This window comes from Corylus avellana, chromosome 5 (genome assembly GCF_965113065.1).
Source record: "Corylus avellana chromosome 5, dhCorAvel1.hap1.2, whole genome shotgun sequence".
In the NCBI taxonomy this organism is placed as follows: domain Eukaryota; kingdom Viridiplantae; phylum Streptophyta; class Magnoliopsida; order Fagales; family Betulaceae; genus Corylus; species Corylus avellana.
Genome location: NC_142494.1, coordinates 16,865,285 through 16,889,241, shown reverse-complemented (window position 1 = coordinate 16,889,241; position 23,957 = coordinate 16,865,285). Strand labels below are relative to the sequence as shown.

At 37.8% G+C, this 23,957-nt stretch overlaps 2 protein-coding genes and 1 long non-coding RNA gene across 3 annotated transcripts; all 3 read left to right on the top strand.

Annotated features, from left to right (window-relative positions):
• Window positions 1-6,543: 6,543 nt before the first annotated feature.
• LOC148585851 (uncharacterized) lies at window positions 6,544-8,785 on the top strand. The gene is made up of 2 exons (XM_088516790.1): window positions 6,544-7,150; window positions 8,604-8,785. Exons 1-2 carry the CDS (start codon window positions 6,628-6,630, stop codon window positions 8,783-8,785), a joined length of 705 nt encoding a protein of 234 aa, XP_088372916.1. The 5' UTR covers window positions 6,544-6,627.
• LOC132181922 (putative LRR receptor-like serine/threonine-protein kinase At3g47570) lies at window positions 8,243-11,385 on the top strand. The gene is made up of 2 exons (XM_088516569.1): window positions 8,243-10,240; window positions 10,889-11,385. The coding sequence occupies exons 1-2, from the start codon at window positions 9,148-9,150 to the stop codon at window positions 11,233-11,235; spliced, it is 1,440 nt and encodes a 479-aa protein (XP_088372695.1). The 5' UTR covers window positions 8,243-9,147; the 3' UTR covers window positions 11,236-11,385.
• Window positions 11,386-13,515: 2,130 nt separating this feature from the next.
• Window positions 13,516-15,308, top strand: LOC132182287 (uncharacterized). Its single transcript, XR_009440278.1, has 2 exons — window positions 13,516-13,852; window positions 14,781-15,308. It is a non-coding gene; the product is annotated as an uncharacterized LOC132182287 (long non-coding RNA).
• Window positions 15,309-23,957: the final 8,649 nt, after the last annotated feature.

The following is a 23,957-nucleotide window of genomic DNA, read 5'->3' as shown; positions in this document are numbered from 1 at the left end:
TTATTAATGGAAGTTCCATATATATAAAGTATGCATTTGTATAAGAGAAATGCTTAGTTGCATTAAAAAGTCCATGTTGTGGCCATATAAATCTTAGGTGGCAAAGGGCACATGACCCCATTTTAATTTTTTATTGTTTAAAATCTTTTAATTTTAAAATCAAAATTAAAATAACAAAATAATTAATAAAAGAGAGGGGTGGTTAGCCACCCCAAGGGCCATGGGGTTGGATTCGACCACTCCCACCGGCCGCTTGGGGGTCGCTTCGGCCACCCTCAAGGCTCAACTGGGGTGGCCAACCACTCATTTCTCCCTTTTTTTTTATTTTTTATTATTAATTGTTTATCATTTTAATTTTAAAATTAAAAGATTTTAAAAAATAAAAAATTAACCTAGGATTTATATGGCAAAACATGGACTTTTTAATGCAACCAAACATTTCTCTTTGTGGTAAAGAAAATCAATGTGTTTAACCACTCATGGTCAAAGATGTTTTCTCTCTAGCGATACCTAGAGGAAGAGGAGCTGTTTTTCCAGGTTTCAACCAAGTAATTTGTGTCTTGATTATTGTACTGGGGATGGCAAACGATCTGGCAAATTTGTGGGAAAGTTTTCACTTACGGAGGATGAAGATGTGGAGCTTGCGATACCGAAAGTTGAATTGCAGGCAAGGGTTACGAGGGGCAAGGTATGTGTATTGGGGAAACAGGCCTCAGATCGAATTGTGAGTCATGAGACAACCCGATCTACACTTTTGACTTGGTGGAAACAATCCAGAAACCTTTCGTTCAAGGTTCTTGTAGATAACTTATTTTTGATCGATTTTGCGGAGCCAAAGGACAAGGAGCAAGTACTGGTGGGGAAGCCATGGGTGTTTGAAGGCTGCCTGTTCATAGTCGGGGATTTTGATGGGATTACTCTACCATCACAATTTTTGTTTGAAAAGGCCGTGTTCTGGGTGCGGATGATTAATTTACCTTTGGTGCGCATGAGCTTGGAAATCGGTCAAAAATTGGGGCCTCTGTAGCAGTGGTGGAAACCGTTGATACGAATGCAGAGGGGATCAGATGGGGGAAATATTTGCGTGTGAAGATTCTTTTGGACCTGAAAAAACCTCTTCTAAGGGGGAGGAAAATCAATATTAAGGGAACAACTACTTGGATTACGTTTCAATATAAACATCTTCCGAAATTCTGCTTCCAATGCGGGGTAATAAGCCATGGCAAATCAGGGTGTCCGAAATGAAGTGGGATTCACCAGTACAGTCCCTGGCTTAGGGCGGCTTCTCCGACTAGGCGACCAGAGAAGATGTTCAACAGGTTTCACACGCAGAGGGGACCAAATTTTGTTCATCATGAAGAAGGGTTTCCGAACTCGGAGGAACAGGGAAGGGGAAGGAGAAATTCAGACAAAAGGTAGGGGTGGAACCAGTGAAGATCCAGGTGCTGGGAATTCGCGTGCTCATAATGGAAATATTGGAAAATACGGATTTACCGGAGATATGGTGGGAGGATATGGAGATTACAGTTATAGAAAGAAGCTGAGGGTAACGGAAAAATATTCAAAAAAAGATCTTGGGGAGTCAACTGGCAAGGTACCCAATATGGAGAATGATTTCCCGGGTTTTGGTATGGAAAGTGATCGTGAAAGTTTGGATGAGAATAAGCCGGACAGTCCTTGCTCAGCTGGAACGTTGCATGGATTGGGATTGGGCCAAGCAAAAGGGCAGCAACTCGTGGATTCATTGGGCCGGGGGGAACATTCTAGGAGCCCTAGCACTTATATGGGTCCTTTAATATCTGAGGTGGAAAAATCAATGCAGCCGAAGGGCCTGGGTTTAAAGGAGAAACGAATTTTCATAAGAATAGCCCAGAAAAGATGGGAGCAGCTTGCCAAAAAAGGGGTCGTGGAGATATTGATAGGAGTTCAAAAATTTGTTGCCAGCTGATGTAAACTATTCCAATTGGTGTAGGCCCTGTGATGAAGGGATGGAAGATGACCAATTTGGCAGGAAGAAATATTGGTTCGGGGATGGCGAAGGTTGTGGTGCAGCCTTGCCGACCGCAATGAAGATAATTAGTTGGAATTGCCGAGGGCTTGGAAACCTTTGGATAATTAGAGAGCTTGGTTGGTTGGTTAAGCAAAAGTAGCCCATTTTGGTTTTCTTAATGGAGTCCAAATTACATAAGGAGAAGATCGAGAATATATGATGCAAGCTTGGTTTCTCAAGCATGTTTGTGGTTGATAGTTTGAGGAAAAGTGGAGGCATGGTGCTATTTTGGGGGGAAGAAATATGTGTTACTATCCAGAATTTTAGTCAATGCCATAGCAATGGCATGGTGAAAATTTTGGAAAGTGATTCGCTTTGGAAATTTACAGGTTTCTATGGATACCTTGATGTCACGAAGAGAAATGAAGATTGGGCTTTACTCCAACATCTGACACACTTAACCTCGGTCCCATGGCTTTGTATCAGAGATTTTAACGAAATTGTCGAAGGTTCAGAAAAATGGGGTGGAGGGAGACGGTCGGATAGCCAAATGCTTGCTTTACGGCAAGCAATAGAAATTTGTGAACTGTTGGATCTCGGTTTATGGGGTCCAAAGTTTACTTAGAGTAATTGTCATGATGAGCTGGATTTTACAAAGGAAAATTTAGATCGAGGAATGGCTAATTCAGAATGGAGAGGGTTATTCCCAGATATGGAAGTGGTGGTAGGAGCAACAGCTTGTTTTGATCATACTCCTTTAGTTCTGCATTTATGAGGTGATGGTGTATCTGGGCTTGGGTACAGAAGATTCAGATATTAGGCTAAGTGGCATTGTGATGAAGGCTACGATGATGTCTTAAAGCAGGCTTGGGTGCAAAGGAATGATGCAGAAAATGGGTGGCGGATGATCGGCTCCAATTTATCCAGATGCAAAGATGCTTTTGTGAAGTGGCAGTAGGGACGTGATGGAGCCATTTAGGGGAATATAACCCAACTACAGAGAAGACTTCTCATCTTGCAGGGAAGTGAAAATGAAAGAGTAGGGTGAAGAGACAAAAATTGTTCAACATGAGTGGGAGCTTTTGCTGGAAAAATCCGATCTCAACCGGCGGCAGAGAGCAAAAATTATCTGGTTATGGAGCGGGGATCGGAACACGAAATTCTATCATGCGTGTGCAAATGATCGCAGAAAATATGATGTTATGCTTACAATCGTTGAATTGTCGAGTTACTACGGCTATGAACAGTTCACTGCTAGTACTAGGGGTGAAATTTAAAACCGCCTAACCGCAACCGCTAACCGCTAACCGTTATAACCGTTAACCGCTAACCGCCTAACCGCCTAACCGCTTTGAAAGCGGTTAGTAAAAACCGCTAACCGCCTAGGCGGTTGCGGTTAGCGGTTAGTGGGTTTTGGAAATCCGCTAACCGCTAACCGCTATCCGCTAACCGCTTTTTTTTAAATATAATATATATTTATATATTATATATATATAATAACAATAAGTTGTGAGTTTATGAACTTTTTTTGGTTGATTGAAATGAGCCTCAAGCTTCAAGTTTAACCATATATGTTGGTTTTTTTGGTTGCTTGTGAGTTTATGAATTTGTTTGTGTTTTATTTTATTTCTATGTGTGAGTTTATGAACTTGCTTGTGAGTTTATGCATAAGACTACAAGTGAAGTGATGATTTTGTTGTAATTTTATTTGTATATTATATGATGTGTAGATTTGTAGAAGGTGGCCAACAAGATTTTGGTATATAGCAATTTTTAATGCTAAAATGGCAATGGAAAGGGAAATTTTTTTTTTTTAAAATGAGAAAAAAAAATGTTTAAAATGAGCCCAAAACCAGCCCAAACCCGGTCCAAACCCGGCCCAAAATCGGTCCAAAGAAAAAAGCCCAAAAAAGCGGTTAGAAAAAAAGCGGTTATTCCAAAGCGGTTAACCGCTAACCGGGCGGTGAACCGCCTAGGCGGTTAACCGCTACCCGGTTAGCGGAGGCGGTTAGTAAAATTTACTAACCGCCTAGGCGGTTGCGGTTAGCGGTTTTAGCCACTAACCGCTAACCGCAACCGCTATTTCACCCCTAACTGCTACAGCCTTTTACAGTGGAGGAGGTGCAGTTCGCACTTCATAATATATGGAGTCCTTAAAAGCCCCGAGTCCTGACGGGTTCCTTGCAGATTTTTTTCAGAAAAATTGGAATATAGTGGGAGAGGATATATGCAAAGCAATTATTCGGTCGCTCAATTCTAGTATAATGCCTGAATTTTTAAATATGACTCATATTGCTCTTATTTTGAAGGTGAAAAATCCCATTAGTGTGTCTGATTATAGGCATATCAGTCTCTTCAATGTTGTATATAAGCTGATTTCGAAAGTACTTGCGAATAGATTGAAGAAAATCTTGCCTCACATTATTTCTCCTGTACAACGTGCTTTTGTTCCAGGGAGATTGATTATTGATAATGTGCTTGCGGCATATGAGACACTCCATACTATGCACACTATGATGAAGGGGAAGAAATGGTTTATAACGGTAAAATTAGACATGAGTAGAGCCTATGATAGGGTAGGGTGGTGTTTCCTTGAGGCGGTCATGAGATGATTGGGGTTTGACTCATGGTGGATAAATCTCATAATGATGTGTGTAACTTCAGTTCAATATGCTGATGTGGTAAATGGGAAACCGTGTGGCCAAATAAAACCGCAGGGGGGACTGAGGCAAGGGGATCCTATCTCTCCATACCTTTTTCTTATTTGTGTAGAGGCTTTGGGGGCATTGTTGGCAAAAACAAATGAGGATGGAACATTGACGGGAGTTCCTACATCAAAGCGGGGTCCTCGAATCAGTCACTTATTTTTTGCGGATGAAAGTCTCCTTTTTTGTAGAGCTAATTTAGCTCAATTGGATTATCTTACAAATGTTTTGCAGCTCTATAAAATTGCTTCGGGCCAACGACTCAATTCTAATAAGACCTCAATATTTTTTAGCAAGAATACTTCTTCGGAGGATAAGGAGGCAATTCTGGAGGCTTCGGGCATTCCATCCACTCAATGGTATGATACTTATCTGGGACTTCCAGCCTTGGTTGGAAAATCTCGAATGGTAGCTTTCAAGGGTATCACTAATAGAGTATGGAAAAGGCTTCAGGATTGGAAGCTGAAATTTTTATCTTAGGCCGGTAAGGAAATCCTTCTTAAGGCAGTGGTTCAAGCGATCCCTACCTATTGTATGAACGTTTTTCTTCTACCACGGGCTCTATGTAAGGAGATAAATTCCTAAATGTGTAAATTTTGGTGGGGCCAAAAATAGAATAAATCTCGGGTGAATTGGATGAGTTGGGAGCGTCTGGGCTTGTCAAAAGAGGCCGGGGGGATGGGGTTTTGCGATTTTACAAATTTTAATAAGGCTCTTCTGGCAAAACAAAGTTGGAGGCTTTGGCCCCAACCGGACAACCTAGTTGCTCGGATTATGAAAGTGAAATATTATCTGGGATGTTCTATTTTGGAGGCAAATGTTGGAAGGCGACCCTCTTTTGCATAGAGAAGCATTCAAGGCTCTTGTGACCTACTTAAGGAAGGGTTGGTGTGGAGAGTGGGTAATGGTTGCACGGCTCGGATTTGGAAGGATACGTGGTTTCCGAACCCATCTACTTTCAAAATTGTTTCCCCACCAGCCTTTTTGGACCCAGAAGCAAAGGTTTGTAACCTTATTGATATAAACTCCAAGTGGTGGAATATTCCTCTTTCGGAGTCCCTTTTTTCTAGTGAGAAGGTACAAAAGATTAAAGAAATTCCTCTAAGCTCTACCAATCAAAAGGACATTCTGATATGGAGGGGTACTAAGAACCGTGTTTTCTCGGTAAAGAGTGCATATCACATGCTAAAGGAGGTGAAAATTCGGACAGTGGCAATACTTGGGTCATCCTCTAACGGCGGCAGTGAATTTTGGAAGCGGTTATGGGTTGCCCGTGCCTAATGTGGAGAAAAACTTTTTGTGGCGGGTTTGTCATAATATCCTTCCGACTCGGGACAATCTTCACAAAAGAAAAGTTCTCTTGGATTCTCTTTGCCAGGTAAGTGGTTTAGAGGTGGAGATCGGTCTCCATATCTTATGGCAGTGTGCTTCGGCGATGGATGTATGGTCGTTGGGGAATGCAAGACTCCAAAAATGCTCGTTTAGGGGACCTGGATTTATGCAGTTGATGGGAGTGTCTGTTTGAGAGATGTGACCAAGAGGAACTCAAACAATTCTATGGAATGGCTAGACATATATGGCTGGGAAGAAACGATTTAATACATGGGGGGTTTTTTTTCTCATCCGAGAGTAATTTTGCAGCAGACAAATAAGTCCATGCTAGTGTTCAACTTGGCCAAAGAAAAAGGAGAGCAGGTCCAGCCTTCACTAACGGAGGAAGTAACTGCATGCTAGAGAGCCCCGGAGATGGGATGGGTAAAAGCAAATTGTGATGAAGTTCAATGATAAAGCTGCAGAATGCATCTTGGCCAAAAATCTCTTCTCTTCATATTATTTTTACTTAACTGGTCCACTGCTACAAACTTTTGCAATTGGATTGGGGTCTCATGTAGCCGACGCAGGCGAAGAGTCAGTGCTTTGAACCTTTCCTACATGGATCTCCAGGGCACAATTTCTCCTCATATTGGTAACCTCTCCTTCCTGGTTTATCTTAATCTACGCAACAATAGCTTCTTTGGTTCTCTACCTCATGAGATCAGTCACATACGTCGCTTGAGAATACTACAATTGTCATCAAACCTATTGGAAGGTAGTATCCCTCCAACTTTACACAATTGCTTGAAGCTTCAAAGAATAGCTCTTAGTGCAAACCATCTCGTGGGTGTAGTTCCATTGACCATTGGCAATATGCCTTGGTTAGAGGACCTGAATTTGGATTACAACTGTCTCACTGGTCCGTTTCCTTTTCTCAGTTTTAACATATCCTCTATAACCCATATTGGTGTTACAGATAATCACATCACAGGAACACTTCCAATAGATCTCTGCAGCCATTTTCCTAAACTTGAAGGGCTTTATCTTTCGGGCAACCAATTCAGCGGTAGGCTCCCGTTACAAATGAATTACTGTAGAGAGCTTGTAGAGTTATCCCTTTCTTTCCATAAATTTGATGGGAGTATTCCTAGGGGTGTAAACGAGCCGAGCTTGAGCGAGCTTCCCTTGTTCAAGCTTGGCTCATTTAAATTTTACTCGAGCTCGAGCTCGAGTCGAGCTTAAGGGCGAGCCAAAAAAATCGAGCTCGAGCTAATAATAAGTCGAGCCGAGCCAGCTCGCGAGCTGGCTCTTATATTTAATGTTTTTGTTTTTTAATTTTTTTTTTTAACTTCAAGTACTCTTAAACGGCTTAAGAAATTAGTTTGCATATAAGCATTTGCTTAGCCTGACTAGTCGAGTATGGAGCCTGAGTCAATACAACAAGGCATTTGGTTTCAAAGAGAGGATATGCATCCTTTTATAGATAAACAAACTTGGAGACTGATGTTTTCTTAACAATGTGGGACAAGTTAACATGTTGCATTCAAACTGCATTGGGACAACACCTCCTACAAAAAAAATATTTTTTTAATGTTTCTCTCTCAATCCGCCTCACCAGTCACAACGGATCTTCCACTTAAACTCTCATTTCCCACTCTCTCACTCTCACTCACCAGACAAGTAGTGATAGTGTTTGGGTCTGTTTGATTCTTCAATAGTTTATGCCTTTCGCAATCTTCCTCAATAGTTTCTGCTTGATTCTTCTTCCTTACGTTTGGATATGCTCTAATTGAATCGAGGTCTTTTTAATGATTGCTCTCTCTCTTTAATCACGAAGGGTCTAGAATTTTTCATTTTCTAACGCTTAAATATAAATGCAATTTTAAGGTTTTAACAATTATGAGATTTATAATTAATTATGTATTACTTAGTTTATATATATATATATACACACACACTCGAGCTTATACGAGCTGTTCACGAGCTTAGCCGAGTCAAGCCGAGCTTGCTTCATTTAATATTCGAGCTAGGATTTGTGTTCATGAAGTGCTTCATTTAATATTCGAGTTGAGCACGAGCCGAGCTTATGCGAGCCGAGCCCGAGCTTGGGAGTTTAGAAAAGCTTGAATTGCTATATCTTGGAGGTAACTACTTCACCGATATTATAGCTCCTTCCATAAGTAACTTGTCATGGTTATCTTTTTCTGGAATTGAGAGTAACAATATCAAAGGAAGCATTCCGAGTGATTTATGGCGTCTTCCAAATATGTCGATATTGAATTTTGAATTCAATTATCTCATAGGAGCAATCCCCCAAAACATTTTCAACATTTCCTCTCTACAAGGAATTTCCTTGGTAACTAATTCCCTATCTGGCAATTTTCCATCAAATACTGGGTTTTCTTGCCCTAATCTTGAAGCTTTGCTAATTGGTCGAAACAAATTTAGTGGTCCAATTCCATCATTTCTTTCAAATTGTTCCAAGCTCACCCTAATAGATTTTGATACAAACTTACTCTCAAGACCAATTCCAAAAAGTCTTGGACACTTAAAATACCTCCAAAAACTTAGTTTGAGTAACAATCTCTTAACAGGAGAGCCTGAAGATCAAGAGCTTAGTTTCCTTTCATCTTTATCTAGTTGCAGATTTTTGGAAGCTTTGTGCATATCTAAAAATCCCTTGGATGTTACTCTTCCTGAGTCCATTGGAAACTTTTCAACCACCCTTAGAGGCTTTTATGCATATCGATCCCAAATAAAGGTCATATTCCTATGACTATAGGTTCCTTAAAAGGCTTGAACATACTTTATTTGGGCAATAACAATTTGACTGGAAACATACCATCCACAATTGGGGGATTGGATGGGTTACAAAGATTATATGTTGATCGAAATAGAATTGAAGGAGTCATTCTCGAAGACATATGTCAATTAAAGAACTTGGGCGAGTTATATCTCTCAAATAACAAAATCTCTGGATCCATCCCAAAATACATTTCGAACCTCAAACTTTTGAAACAACTATACTTGAATTCTAATTGACTAGAATCATCAATACCATTAAATTTATGGAGCCTTGAAAATCTTTTGTTTTTGGACCTATCATCCCATTCCCTTGGTGGATATTTATCTCCAAAAATGAAAAAATTAGATGTTATTGAACACATAGATTTATCTTGGAACCAAATTACTGGAAACATTTCAAGCATTATTGGAGCTTTTGAAAGCCTAAGTTATCTTGATTTGTCAAGAAACTCATTTCACGGAGATATTCCACAATCTTTTGGAGACTTGAAAGGATTAGATGTGTTAAACCTCTCATATTATAATCTCTTTGGTATAATTCCTAAGTCTCTTGAAGCACTTCCATATCTCAAGTATTTGAATGTGTCTTTTAACAACCTATCTGGAGAGATACCATATGGTGGGCTTTTTACAAACGTCACAGCTAAATCATTTTTAGGAAACATAGCGCTTTGTGGGAATCCAATTTTTGGAGTCCCACTTTGTCCAAGCCCAAGCTCCAAAGGATCAAAGTTGAAACAGAGTCTGTTCAAATATTTTCTTCCTGGCATTGCTTCAATTATACTTTGTCTAGCATTGGTTTATATGTTGAGAAGACATCGAGAAAGTAAAATTCAGGTTCCAAGTTTATTTAATACATTTTTTGTATTGGAGCATAGAATGATATCATATAAAGAGATTTGCCAAGTGACGAACAACTTTTGTGAAAGCAACTTACTTGGAGTTGGAGGTTATGGTTCTGTGTACAAAGGGATGTTGTTTGATGGGACAACTGTTGCTATTAAAGTTCTAAATTTGCCATTGTTGGGTGCTTTCAAAAGTTTCGATGCAGAATATAAGGTCTTACGGACAATCCGACATATGAATCTTGTTAAGGTCATCAGTACATGCTCCAACCCCAAGTTTAGAGCTATAGTACTGCAATACATTTTGAACGGTAGCCTTGAAAGGTGGTTATACTCCTATAATTATTGCTTGAATCTTCTTCAAAGAGTAAACATTTTGGTCGATGTTGCATTGGCTTTGGACTATCTCCACCACAGTCTATCAAAATCTGTGGTGTACTGTGATTTGAAGCCTACCAATATCCTGGTAGATGAGGACATGGTTGCACATGTGGGAGACTTTGGCATTGCAAAGATTTTAGTTGAAAACAAGGATGATACACACACCAAAACTCTTGGTACACTTGGCTACATTGTACCAGGTACATGAATTCAACTCTACTTATTTTGTTGCTAAGAGGCTATCTAATAGTAGCTAATATCAAGATCAACAATAGTTGCTAGTTTTAAGAATACCAATATACAAGTCAATTTTTCATAATTCAATTTTATATAGGCTTATATTCATATGAATATGTAGTAACAATAAAAATTATACAAACTATGATTGCTTAGTCCATGAATAATTGCCTATTTATTCCTTTTATGCATCGATTGGTGTTTATTCAAAAGTATGTTAAAATAAATATTTGTATCAAAAACAATTACACTATATGCTTCTAGTTCACTAGGTTAATATGAATTAATTCTAAAATGCAACCACAATTATGGTTTGCCTTGTCTTATCTTATGCCCACTTCATACCCATTTTATGGCCATTGAGAACACACACATAAAATATATGGACTTATCAAAAGTTGTTTATAGCATAATTATAAATATTTGTGAAAACACACACACACACACACACACACACACACACACACACATATATATATATATATATATATATATATATATATAATAAGTACTTTTTTTTTTTTTGGCTAATATACATGGACAGCTTCCTTCTTTTTTATTAAAAAAAGAAAAATTGAATTACTAACTTTAAGGCCTTTTGCACTAGATAGAGTATGGTTTTGAAGGAAAAGTGTCAAGCAAATGTGACATTTATAGCTATAGTATAATATTATTGGAGATGATCACAAGAAAGAAACCTACCGACGACATGTTTGTAGGTGAGTTGACTTTGAAGCAATGGATAAACGCATCACTTCCTGACAGAATGATGGAAGTTGTGGATGAAGGTTTATTGATTTCAGAAAATGGAAGAGATTTAAGTGTCATGCAAAGTATTCTTTCATCCATCATGGAATTAGGCTTAAGGTTAATTGAAGAGTTACCAAATGAAAGAGTCGATATCAAAGATGTGCTTGTCAAGCTTAAAAAAATCAAACTGGCACTTTTGGAAACATAATCAACGGTGTCTGAGATCTTTGATCTGGGTTTACATACTTTGTCCTTTTAATTTGTTAAATTACTTACAAGCTGTATGTTTTATGTTTAAATAAATGGCTCTGGATTTTCTAGCATCTTCATCTTGAGCCTTTTATCATTTTTTTTTCCTCATTCGCTTCTCATGGAGATCTATATCATACCACATGGAACTAAGAAGCTTCATATTTAACATTATTTTGCTTTAGAAATATTTGATTAGATATGGTCAAAGTGAACTTTCAATTTGTCTCTTATTTTTTTATTTTTTTGAATTGGCTATGACAATCAATATGTTAGAATAGGTAATTTAGTAGATACTGTAATCCTCGAGTAATGATATAAGGAAGACTAGAGTCCTCCTAAATGTGATGTGATTTTTAAAATTACTAATAGCTCAAAATTTAATAATGATCATCTCAAATTTAATAGTAATTTTAAAAGTTTCGTTACATTTAAGAGGACTCTAAGAGAATGTCATCTTTATATCATTACTCGTAATCCCTCAGGCCTCAGCTGTGCGGCACTTCTTTATTCCCCACGTTTTCAAGTCACACATTTTAAAATTGTTGTTTTTAAATTCCCTAACCCATTTAAAATAGTGCAAAGTGTTTATAAACATTTAAATGACACATTAAATTTTTAACGTCATTAATAGCAAAAATTTTTAACTTGGACTAAATTTAATATGTCTTTTAAATAGGTTGGAGGATATTTTCTCCAAATTGGTTTGGAGGAAATTTCTGTCTTTTATTTTTTATTGTTTCTTTCACCTATTTTCTCTTTTTTTCCAAAACTTTTCCCACTTTCAAGGGATCATTATGAGAATATTCTTTCACAATTTTTAATAAAAAGATTTCATAAATATGATTGAAATTACTATGAGAAAATGTTTTTCATACTTAACGTTGGCAAATACGACATTTGAAAAATATAACAGTTGAAAAGTATAATTATTATAAAATACAACCGTTTCAAAAATATTATAGTTACAAAAATGATTATTTGAAAACTAATAATTGTTGGTTGAAGAATTATTGTGCTAAACGAATTATTATTGAAAAAAATAAAGAATGAAATACGATTTTTAGAAAAGAAATAAATATATAATCAATAAAGGGTAAAAAAATAATATTTAAATAATATAGATAAAAATATAGCTAATCGGATGTAGCTGGCCTTTAAAAATTCATTAACTAAACTAGATAAGTGACTTTTGAGGAGGCATTTTGCATAAAAATTTGGCTACTCCATTGTGATTGCTCTTAGAATTTATTATATATATATATATATATATATATATATATATAAAGGCATACTTGAATGCTATAGAAATTACTTTGAAAATTTTTAAATGTGTCAATTGCTTTAATTAAGTCGGCCGCTTTCTCGCCTTATATTTAAAGGACACAAAGTTCCTCCAACCTATTTTAATAAGTAACAAGTGTTATTCAACATCTTTAGGTTTCTCAAAAATTAATGTTTATGTTTCTAAGTTAGTAGAATGACAATAAATGACTCTTAAAAATATATATATTTTTTAAAAAAAATAGAAATTTCCTTAAAACCAGTTTGAAGGAAATATCATCCAACCCATTTTAAATAGTGTCAAGTGCAATGAAATTGGAATGCATTTCTTTCAAAAAAAAAATAGTGTTAAGTGTATATAAACATTTAAAAGGCACATTAAATTTAGTCTAAGTTAGTAAACTGTTATTAATGACCTTAAGAATTTAATATGCTTTTTAAATATTTATAGACACTTTACATTATTTTAAATGGGTTGGAAGATATTTCTTTCAGACTGGTTTGGAGGAAATTTTTATCCTTTTTGAAAATGCACAATTTTTAAAAGCTACACTGCAATTTTAAAGGTCAAACCATGATTTTGCTAAACGCATAACTGCATTTTTAAGAACCACGTTTTCAAGTCACACATTTTAAAATTGTTGTTTTTAAATTTCACTTTTTAAAATCGCAAACTCAAATAGACCATTCATATCTAATAAATTGGGCTGTACCCGTTCGGACAAGCTTTATACCCTCAGGCCCAACCCTTCTCAAATACTCTCATCCTCTCTCTAACTTTCAGCCAAACATTGCGCCCCTCAAACCAAGCACAACAATCCTGCCTCCCTCAAATGAGTTGGTCTCCACGAAGCCCAACCCCAAGCCCAAGGCCAAGGCCCAAGTAAAGGGCAAAATAGGTTAAAAAAAAACCCACCCAAGTCCCCGCCGTCGCTGCCGATATAAGAATGTGAGAGTTGTGCCGTTTGGAAACCAAAGGGGACTGGGGGCTCATATGGGTGTTAGAGAGAAAAGATGGGTTGCCACAGAGAGAGAGAGACAGAAGTAAAGAGAAGCAAAAGTATTTGAAGCGGCAAGCATATGTGGATACAAAAACCATAATGAGGGGATCATGATTTATCTCAACAATTATATAGTTTTCAATCTGAATTGCTGTAACAGTTGCTGCTCGTACTTTCTTCTCTCTTTCTCCTTCTCTCTCGAGAACTCTCTCTCTCTCTCTCTCTCTCTCTCTCTCTCCTGCATAAGCGCCATCCTCTGGGCCTTGTGATGATGCTCTGGCAGCGCTGAAGGTTCAATCTCTCTCCCATTTGGACCCTTTTGATTTATTTTTTTTTGGCTAATTATTTGAATTACGAATCTGGGTTTCTCAAGATTTGATTTGTATTCAAAGATTCATTATCGATTCTCATTTTTTTTCTTTTATTTATTTTTACATTGAAGTTGTTTTAACGATTTCTTGTGGCGTCGGTGCAGCACTTTCAATATTTGATTTGATTTTCTAGTGGTTTTATCACTGTTTGAATATCTCTATTAATTAACAATGCCTTAGTTTGCATATTGTTAATGATTCTCTTCTAGGAATGTTATTGTTTTGATCTTTGGTTGTTATTGTGCCTGTATGCTTTGCAGTAGTTATGTTGTTTATAGAAATATTACATCAATTTAGTGATGATGGAGGATAAATTATGTGAAGCATCTTCTTGATAACAACCTGCCTTTTTGTTTGAAATGCCTCTCAAACATTCCACATTCCAGACCAATCTATTAAACTACTTCTGTAAGTTCAAAAATTTCTAGGAAAAGAAACTCCTTGTTGCGGGTAGTGAAGAATTTTGGTGTCGTGTTGGTGCAGTATTGTCCTTTAACCAGAATTTCTGTAGGACAAATTTATAATTAGGTGAAAGTCATTGTAGCTCTTCTAGGTAACCATTTTTCTTATAGGGCAGCTTTAAAATGAGAGGAAAAGTGAAGACTGCTATAACTCGCATGATCGATATGGTCCATGAAAAATATAAATGTGAACACGCTGTTGAAAGCTAGATCAAAGTAAGATTGCTTGGGGTTGGATAATCTATCGAGTGCTGATTGAGGAGGATATATGTTGTTTAAAGAGAGAATCTTTGGTTCCTTGTAGTCATTTCTCTTACCTTTAGTGACAATTCTTGTTCCCCCACCATGTTAACGTTTTGGGATGTACCCTTTCTTCCACCTCCAAAGGATGGAGGGGTATACAGGGAAAGAAGAGCATCAAAGGGGTCATCTTGGTCACTGAAGAGTTGTGCGACTGCTAACTGACTGAATCGAAGAGGTTTTGTTTTACTCTCTCTGCTTGGAAGATTCTTCTTTTCCTCTTTGGTGAAAGAGGGCAAAGATGTGTAGGAGAGAAGATTTTGTCCTACAAGCAGGACAGAGTATGATCCCTAAGCAGTTGGAGGTTCCCATGCATCCCTTGGTGTCCATATTATCTGAAAACTTTGACCGGTGTTACAAGAATTCCAGTGTCCTATTATGCAGGCAGCCGATACTTCATCTACACTTAATAGAGGAGAAGCAACTGAAAGCCAAGTCAAGAAAGGAAATCAAAGATTGTGCTACCACACCTAGTTCCCTTGGGTCTTTGATTTCCCTTGAGTCGGGAATTTTGATTTCTTTTTAATATTTGGTTGTGTTCAAAATATTGTAATGGAATGTTGATTGTTGCAGAATGCTTTTTGGTTTATGGCCAAGTTTCTTTCATTCTCTCTAGTTTGTGTGTCTAGTATTTTGGATGTGGAAGCATGTCGAATTGTCAGTTGCAAGGTTAGTTAAGTTGGTTTTGTTTATTGGATATTTGGAAGCATGTATGGCTTGCTTGTTGGTAGTTTTTATCATTCCTTACCCTCCAATAGAGAGGAAAAATGGATAGAGGATTGAGATAGTAGTGATTATCATACAGCAAAATGCTACAACGTCTACCGCTGACATCTGTTTTTTTTTTTTTTTTATTTTGTTTTGTTTTGTTTTTTTTTTTTAAAAAAAAAATTAAACCAAGTAAGCCGATCTTGCTGGGTAACTATTAGTCGTTTGTGCATTTCATGTACTGTAAAAGCGTAAAAAATGCTCATATTTTGGGAGGCCCGTAGTACCAAAGCAAAGCAAGACTGAGTTGAATGGCTAATCATCGGTTGAGATATCCTCCTCAGACATGGTACTCTTTGGAGAGCAGGACTATAAACTCATACAATGACCTGAAAAAAAAAAAAAAAAAAAAAAAAAAAAAATTCCATACCAAGACTAAAAGAAGACATTGCATCTACACTTGAAGAGATTATATTCTATGTTAGAACACATAATAGTTTGAGATAGTATGGGACTCTCACACTCAAGATAATAACAAGCTGCCCCTGCACTTATCACTAATCTCTTTGTATCTTAGTTTCATTGTAACTAGAATACTTGTATTATTATAAATATCAATACAAGCCACCCAGAGTGGTAAGCAATTCAAAGCATTCTTAGGTAGATTTATTTTAGATCTTTTATGGTAAAAGAGCAAAAACAGACTAACGTCTAAAGCTCAATGGCCGAAGTAGCACTTTCCTCCAACCCTCCTTCCAACCCGCCACCCAACCAGCAGAAACAATCTGGTTGTGCCATCTTCACCATTCCAAATATGTCCCATACCCCCTCCACCAAATTATCCAAGGATTATTTCACATCATGGCGCACACAGAATCTTGCGTATCTCCAAGGCCAAGACGCATACGGTTTCATGGATGGAACCAATCCACCACCGCAGCAAACCATTCCCAACGCCAATACCGCAGCAGATGTGCCAGCCACCATGCTTAACCTCGATTTCATGCAGTGGGTCCAGAAGGATCAAATGATTCTAAGTGTTTTGATTTCTACTCTCACTGAACCCTTCATGGTGCATGCCGTGGGATGTGCTACTGCCCGTGCACTTTGGGATGCCTTGATCTCCATGTTCGCTTCGCAGTCCCGTGCTCGAATCATGCAGATCCATTATCAGCTTGCTACATCTAAGAAAGGTAACTCTTCTATTATTGAGTATTTTCAGAAGATCAAAAACCTCAGCGATACTCTAGTTGCTGCCGGACAGCCCCTGAATGATTTTGAGAGCGTACCATTCCTTCTTGTTGGGCTAGGATCTGATTACGATCCTTTCGTAACTTCTGTTACCACACGGGTCGATCCTCTCACTATTGATGAAATAAATGGCCATCTATTGGCTCATGAGATGCGAATTGAACACAACATGCCCATTGCTGAGATGCAGCTGCCTTCTGCCAATTATTTTGCCCACTCGAGCATACCAAGCGGAAGAGGTTTTTTTGGGAGGAACTCATACTCTGAAGGCCGACCAGTGTACTGTGGACACACCCTTGCGTTTCCAACATGTGGGCATGGCTCCTTCTTCCCCAACCAAGTTGTGCCGTAGCCCACCATGTTTGCCAGTTATGCGGCAAAATTGGCCACCTTGCCTCTCGGTGCTACTCAAGGTTTGATGCATCCTTCCAGAATGAGTCTACCGCTCCTCCACATGCTCTCTACTCCTCTCCATCAGTGAACTCAGCTGAGGACTAGTATCCAGACACAGGCGCATCTCATCATCTTACCAATGAGATGAACAACCTCAAGCTTACATCTGAGGAATACTCCGGCACAGATCACGTTTGCATAGGAAACAATTCAGGTTTGTTTATTTCTCATATAGGATCAGCAATACTATCGGTTCCCCGTCGTATTTTTTTGCTCAATCAAATTTTACTTGTGCCTAAAATTTGTAAAAATCTAATATCTATTCCTCAATTTGCTTCTGACAATGATGTTTTCTTTAAATTCCATTCATCTTATTTTGTTATCAAGGATTGCCGCACAAAGATCTCTCTTCATCACGGCCAACTTAAGAATGGTCTCTACCGATTTCTGCATTCGTCTCCACCATCGTCAATAAATCATGTGAATGTATATCTGCGACTCACTGGCATCGACGTTTAGGTCATCCTGTTTTTCATGTCGTTCGGCACATTTTATCTAAATTCAGTCTTCCAGTCACCACCAATAAAGCTCTTCGCCTTGCTCTGCTTGTTTGGTTGCCAAAGGTCATTAGCTACCACTTATAATTCCAACACTAAATTCTGTAATCCCCTAGACTTAGTTTTTTTCGGATGTTTGGGGACTATCCCCATTTATTTCAATAAATGCGAATCGGTATTATGTTTCATTTGTGGATGCTTTTTCTCGATTTACTTGGCTCTTTCCAAGTCAAAATAAATATAATGTCATGTCCTCTTTTCTTAAATTTCAATCCATGGTTGAGCGTTTATTTAATACCAAAATCAAAAGTGTGCAATCTGATTGGGGAGGGGAATTTCGCCCCCTTACCAAATATTTTCAATCCATAGGCATAAATCAGCACCCGTCTTGTCCTCACACACATCAATAACAAGGATGTGTTGAGCGCAAGCATCGTCATATCATTGACACCATCCTTGCTTTACTTGCCGATAGCGGTGTTGCAAAAAATTTATGGGATGAAGCTTGTCAAATAGCATGCTACCACATTAATCACCTTCCTACACCCATGTTAGAACACATATCTCCATTTGAAAAATTATTCTCTTCCCCTCTTGACTATAATTTTCTAAAAATTTTTGGGTGTGCTTGTTTTCTCAATCTTAGACCCTAAAACACCAATAAATTTACATTTCGTTCCACACCATGCGTCTTCCTAGGGTATAGTATTCAACACAAAGGTTATTGTTGCTATCACAAAGAGTCAGGTCGCTTTTATATTTCCAGAGATGTCACATTTCATGAATCTCAATTTCCCTTTCTAAATCCTCCATCGAAAGCCCCACCCATGTCCTCTACTCCACTCACTAATGTTCAAGTTTTCTCATGGGTGCAGCCTCATTCACATAGATCTGCATCAATTCGTCCTCATCAAATTCATCATCTCCCACTGATGCATCTTCCATCTCTAGACCCTAATCTCCATCATCACCAAATACTGCATCCTCCTCCACGGAAACTCATGCAGTCTCCCCATCATCATCCTCACCGAATCTTTTATCTAGTGAAAATGCTGATCCTATGTTGAGCTTTAACATTACCTCACCACTTGCATCTACACGAACGCATACCATGGTAACAAGAGCTCAAAATCAGATTGCCAAGCCCAAACAACACACGAATGAGACTATGCAGTACCCCATTTGAAGGGCTCTTCTTTCGGCTCTAGACACCACCTTAACTGAACCTACATATTTTAATAATGCTATGAAAATTTCAGAATGGCGCAATGCCATGCAGGTGGAATTTAATGCACTCCTCAGCAACGATACGTGGACACTCGTTCCTCCAAACAAAGCTAAGAACGTGGTAGGTTGCAAATGGGTTTTTAAACTAAAACGCAAAGTGGATGGAACAATCGAATTGATAGTGTTGTTGATCCTATATGAGAAATAGACAAATCTGAACCGTTTCCTATGCGAACGTGATCTATGGCAGAGTATTCCTCAAATGTAAGGCTGAGGTTGTCCATCTCATTGGTGAAATGATGAGATGCGCCCGTGTCCGGATACCAGTCCTCATCCGGGTTCATTGATGGAGAGGAGTAGAGAGCATGTGGAGGAGCGGCAGACTCGTTCTGGAAGGATGCATCAAACCTTGAGTAGCACCAAGAGGCAAGGAGGCCAGTTTTGCCACATAACTGGTAGACATGGCGAGCTGGGGGAACAGCTTGGTTAGGGAAGAAGGAGCCACGCCCACGTGTTGGAAACACAGGGGTGCATCCACGGTATGCTGGTCGGCCTCCCACGAAAACCTCTTTCTCGTGGTATGCTCTAGCGGGTAGAATAATTGGCGGAAGGCAGGTGCATCTTAGCAGTGGCCATGTTGTGTTCAATTCGCATCTCATAAGCCAATAGATGGCCATATATTTCATCAATAGTGAGAGGATCTAACCGTGTGGTAACAGAAGTTACAAAAGGATCGTAATCAGATCCTAGCCCAACAAGAAGGAATGATATGCTCTCAAAATCATTCACGGGCTGTCCAGCAGCAGCTAGAGTATCGCTGAGGTTTTTGATCTTCTGAAAATACTTAGTAATAGAAGAGTTACATTTCTTAGATGTAGCAAGTTGATAATGGATCTGCATGATTCGAGCAAAGTGAACATGGAGATCAAGGCATTCCAAAGTGCACGGGCAATAGCACATCTCACGGAATGCACCACGTAGGCATCGGTGAGAGTAGAAATCAAAACACTTAGGATTATTTGATCCTTCTGGACCCACTGCATGAAATTGGGGTTAAGCATGGTGTCTAGCCCATCTACTGTGGTGTTGGTATTTGGAATGGTTTGCTGCGGTGGTGGATTGGTTCCATCGACGAAACTGTATTGCGTCTTGGCCTTGGATATACGCAAGAATCTGTGTGCGCCATGATGTGAAATTATCCTTGGATAATTTGATGGAAAGGGTATGGGACATATTTGGAATAGTGAAGATGGTGCAGCTAGATTGTTGCTGGTAGGGTGGCAGGATGGGATGAGGAGGGTTGGAGGAAATTGCTACTTCGGCCATTGAGCTTTAGACGTTAATCTATTTATGCTTTGATACCATAAAAGATCTAAAATAAATCTACGTAAGAATGCTTTGAATTGCTTACCACTCTTGGTGGGTTGTATTGATATTTATAATAATACAAGTATTCTAGTTACAAAGAAACTAAGATACAAAGAGATAATTGCTAGAAGAGAAGAGATAAGAGATAAGTGTAGGGGATGAATTCTAATTACATATAATAACCTCTTGGGTTTATCTACAACTTGTTATTATCTTGAGTGTAAGAGTTCCATACTATCTCAAACTATTATGTGTTCTAACATTGAATATAATCTCTTCAAGTGTAGATGCACACCACCCCGACTTTTGTTATTGGTGGCTGGGCAGCCATAATTTTTTCATTTTTTTTTTATTCTTTTTGTTTAAAAAAATTATGTGGATATATATATATATATTTTTTTTGGAAAAGTTCATTCAATTTTTAAAGAAACAGCTATTCGTAGGAATGGTGTGTCAAGCAATTGAAAAACTATTTCATAGAAATAGTGATTTAATTCCATGAACTTATTCTATGAACCAAATGAGTGTTAAGAGTTTTTGTTAAGGCGTATATTTAAATATGCTTTTGTACTCCAATAGAGACAGACTTAATGAATAAATAATTTTTGTTCTTTTAAGGTGTGACTCTCTTCTTCTTCTCTCTTTATCTAGGTAGTGAGACTACTAAATTTCTCCTCTTTAGATTGTGTGATTTAATCCATTTTCTATTCCCCATTTCCATGTTATTCTTTCAAATTCGTTTTTCTTGCAATTCTTATTGTTATTCAATAATACTTTGAATTGACCAGCATCATTTGCATTTGGACGGCATATTAGAAGGAAAACTAAGAAGCAACCCATTATTAAAAAAATAAAGACTAATCTAATAGTTGGTTGAAATTATCATATTAATATTGTGAGATAATTGTAAAATAAAAATTTAGTATCTAACATCATTCTTCAAGTAATTAATACTTTATTTTTTTTTTTAAGTAACTAATATTTAAAATTCATCCTACCAACCGATGTGAACAAAGTGTAGTGTTCCCACACTAGGATTCTATTCTTATATTACACGCGGCCATTATTGTGTTACTTTATACTTTCTTTTGGTTGGTAAGTTCTTAATTTTTTTTTTGGTAAGTTCTTAATTACTTTATACTTTATATCTTCATTTTAATATGGCATAATATTTTCTAATTTTTAGTGGTAAATTCCTTTTAACAATCTCCCCTAAAACTATCAATTGCTATAATTTATCTCAAAATTACTAAAACAATGATAATATGCACCTCAATACTAAAAAAATGATGAACTTATCTCTATTAAATTTTTAAAAAGACAAAAATACTCTTAAAATTATAAAAAAAAAAAAAAAAAAATGAAAATTACAACAAAAAAAAAAAAAAACAAACAAACAGAGGTGGTTCTTTCGAACCAGACAGGTTCATCGCCTCGGAACTACTGCATCTTTCCGGAGTCTCTCGTCATCCTCGAGAGCGTTTGTCTTCGGGGAGAGATTCGGCAAAGTGGCGTCATATCTGAGACTTAGAGTGAAGGCTAGGGTCGGGCCGGTGAGGGTATTGAACGAGAAGGTGGTGGGGATCGATCTGGGGACGACGAACTCGGAGGTGGCGGCGATGGAGGGTAGGGATGCCGACGATTGTGAGACGGGGGTGGCCGATGGGTAAAGTCCTCTTACAGTAGATGTAATAGATGAAACCCATGATTACAAAACAATGTAAGCAGTTCTAACAATCCTACACTCCAAAACTTAAGATTTAATCAAGGATTAGATCAAGAATCTTGTGCTAAGCCTCTAAGATTAAATGAAACTGAGAGCTGTTTTTACCTGCAAAATTTTCCGGCAAGAAAAAGGTCGCCGATGACAATTTATTTTATTTTTTAGTTTTTTTTATTCTTTTTTATTTTTTATTTTTATAAATTTTAGTTTTTATTTTATTTTATTTTTTGTATTTTAGTAAGGATAATTTCGTCATTTTACTAGTATTGGGGCTCATTGTAATTGTTTTGATAGTTTAGAATATAAATTGTCGTAATTAATAATTTAAATGAGAAATTGTCATTGAGTTGATAGTTTGAAGGAGTGAAAATGACTTTACCTAATTTTTTGTTTTTTTTAAATAACACTCACACAAAAGGAGAAGGAACTAATTGTCTTCTTGAAAAAAAAAAAAAAAAAAAAAAAAAAAAGGTTCTCTCATTGAAGTGGCCATCATGTTGAGCTGACCGCACCCTTGTGAACTGCGTCTCCTTTGCCATTTTCCACTTTTCCCCAATTCTCCTCGGGCCGTGTGATAAAAACTAAAATGAGAAGGAATTTTGTATGTATTACTTGATGATAATCGATTTACATGATGGGTATTTATACATAAAAAATGATCAACATAGCCGTTACAAAATTAATGTTAAGATCTTCTATACATGGAAATTATTTATGTAGAAGGAATGTTAACGTTGCTGGCTGGGGATTTGCCTTTCTCAATTGTTTTATGACCGTTGGATAGATTTATTTCCTCAACACTCCCCCTCAAGTTGGAGTGGATATTCATGACACCTAACTTGCCAAGTAGGTAATGGAATTGTGTTGAACCTAGCGTCTTAGTAAATAGATCAGCGGGTTGTTGAGTGGTAGGTATGTGAAAAGTTTGAATTATGCCATCTTGCAGCTTTTCTCAAATGAGGTGGCAATCAATCTCTATATGCTTTGTTCTCTCATGATAGACAAGATTCAAGGCGATGTGAATGGCCTCCTTGTTGTCACAATACAATTTTGCTGGTTGTGAATGTGAGATATGGAGGTCTGCCAACAGTTGTTTCAACCAAGTAATTTCACAGCAGGTTGAGGCTATAGCTCTGTATTCTGCTTCAGCTGAAGAACGGGATATTGTTGTTTGCTTTTTCGTCTTCCAAGATATTGGTGAGCTTCCAAGGAATATACAATATCCAGTGACTGATCATCAAGTGTCTCTGCATCGTGCCCAATCTGCATCACAAAATGCGTGTAATTGAATATTGCTTGTGGCTGATAGGAGAATTCCTTGTCCTGGAGACCGCTTGATGTAGCGTAACACTCTGTGTGCTGCATCTAAATGGGATGTGCGTGGTTTGTCCATAAACTGACTCAACACCTGCACCGCATAGGCCAAATAAGGTCTCGTAATGGTTAAATAAATCAACTTACCAACTAGTCGACGATATGATGAAGGATCAGCAATGAGGTCTCCATCATGTTTACTGAGTGCTAAATTTTGCTCCATGGGAAATTTGCTAGGCTTGGCACCAAGAAAGCCGGTATCTTCTAGTATTTCAAGAGCATACTTTCTTTGTGATAGAAATATGCCTTTCTTTGAGCGAGCTACTTCAATACTCAGAAGATACTTTAGGTTGCCCAAATCTTTGAGTTTGAAATGGTCACCCAAATGTTTCTTAAGTTTCTGAATCTGCTCCAAGTTGTTGCCTACCAATATAATATTGTCTACATATACAAGAATGGCTGTGAAGTTACCTTTGTGGGATCGGACGAATAGTAAGTAGTCTGCCTTGGATTGTTTATATCCTGCACTAATGAGAGTAGAAGAAAGTTTTGCATACCATTGTCTCGAACCTTGTTTAAGCCCATATAGGGATTTGTTGAGTTTGCAAACTCTAGTCTCTCCCTTTCGTCCGAAACCAGGAGGAAGGTGCATGTAGACTTCTTCGTCAAGGTCACCATGAAGGAAGGCATTGTTGACGTCAAGTTGATGCAAGTGCCAACCGC

Excerpts from the sequence above, each read along its gene's own strand:
- LOC148585851 (XM_088516790.1), top strand. The coding sequence starts at position 6,628 with ATGGATCTCCAGGGCACAATTTCTCCTCATATTGGTAACCTCTCCTTC. Across the intron at positions 7,151-8,603 it reads TTTCCATAAATTTGATGGGA|GAGAGCCTGAAGATCAAGAG; the intron begins GTATTCCTAGGG and ends ATCTCTTAACAG.
- LOC132181922 (XM_088516569.1), top strand. The coding sequence starts at position 9,148 with ATGAAAAAATTAGATGTTATTGAACACATAGATTTATCTTGGAACCAA. Across the intron at positions 10,241-10,888 it reads ACTTGGCTACATTGTACCAG|AGTATGGTTTTGAAGGAAAA; the intron begins GTACATGAATTC and ends TGCACTAGATAG.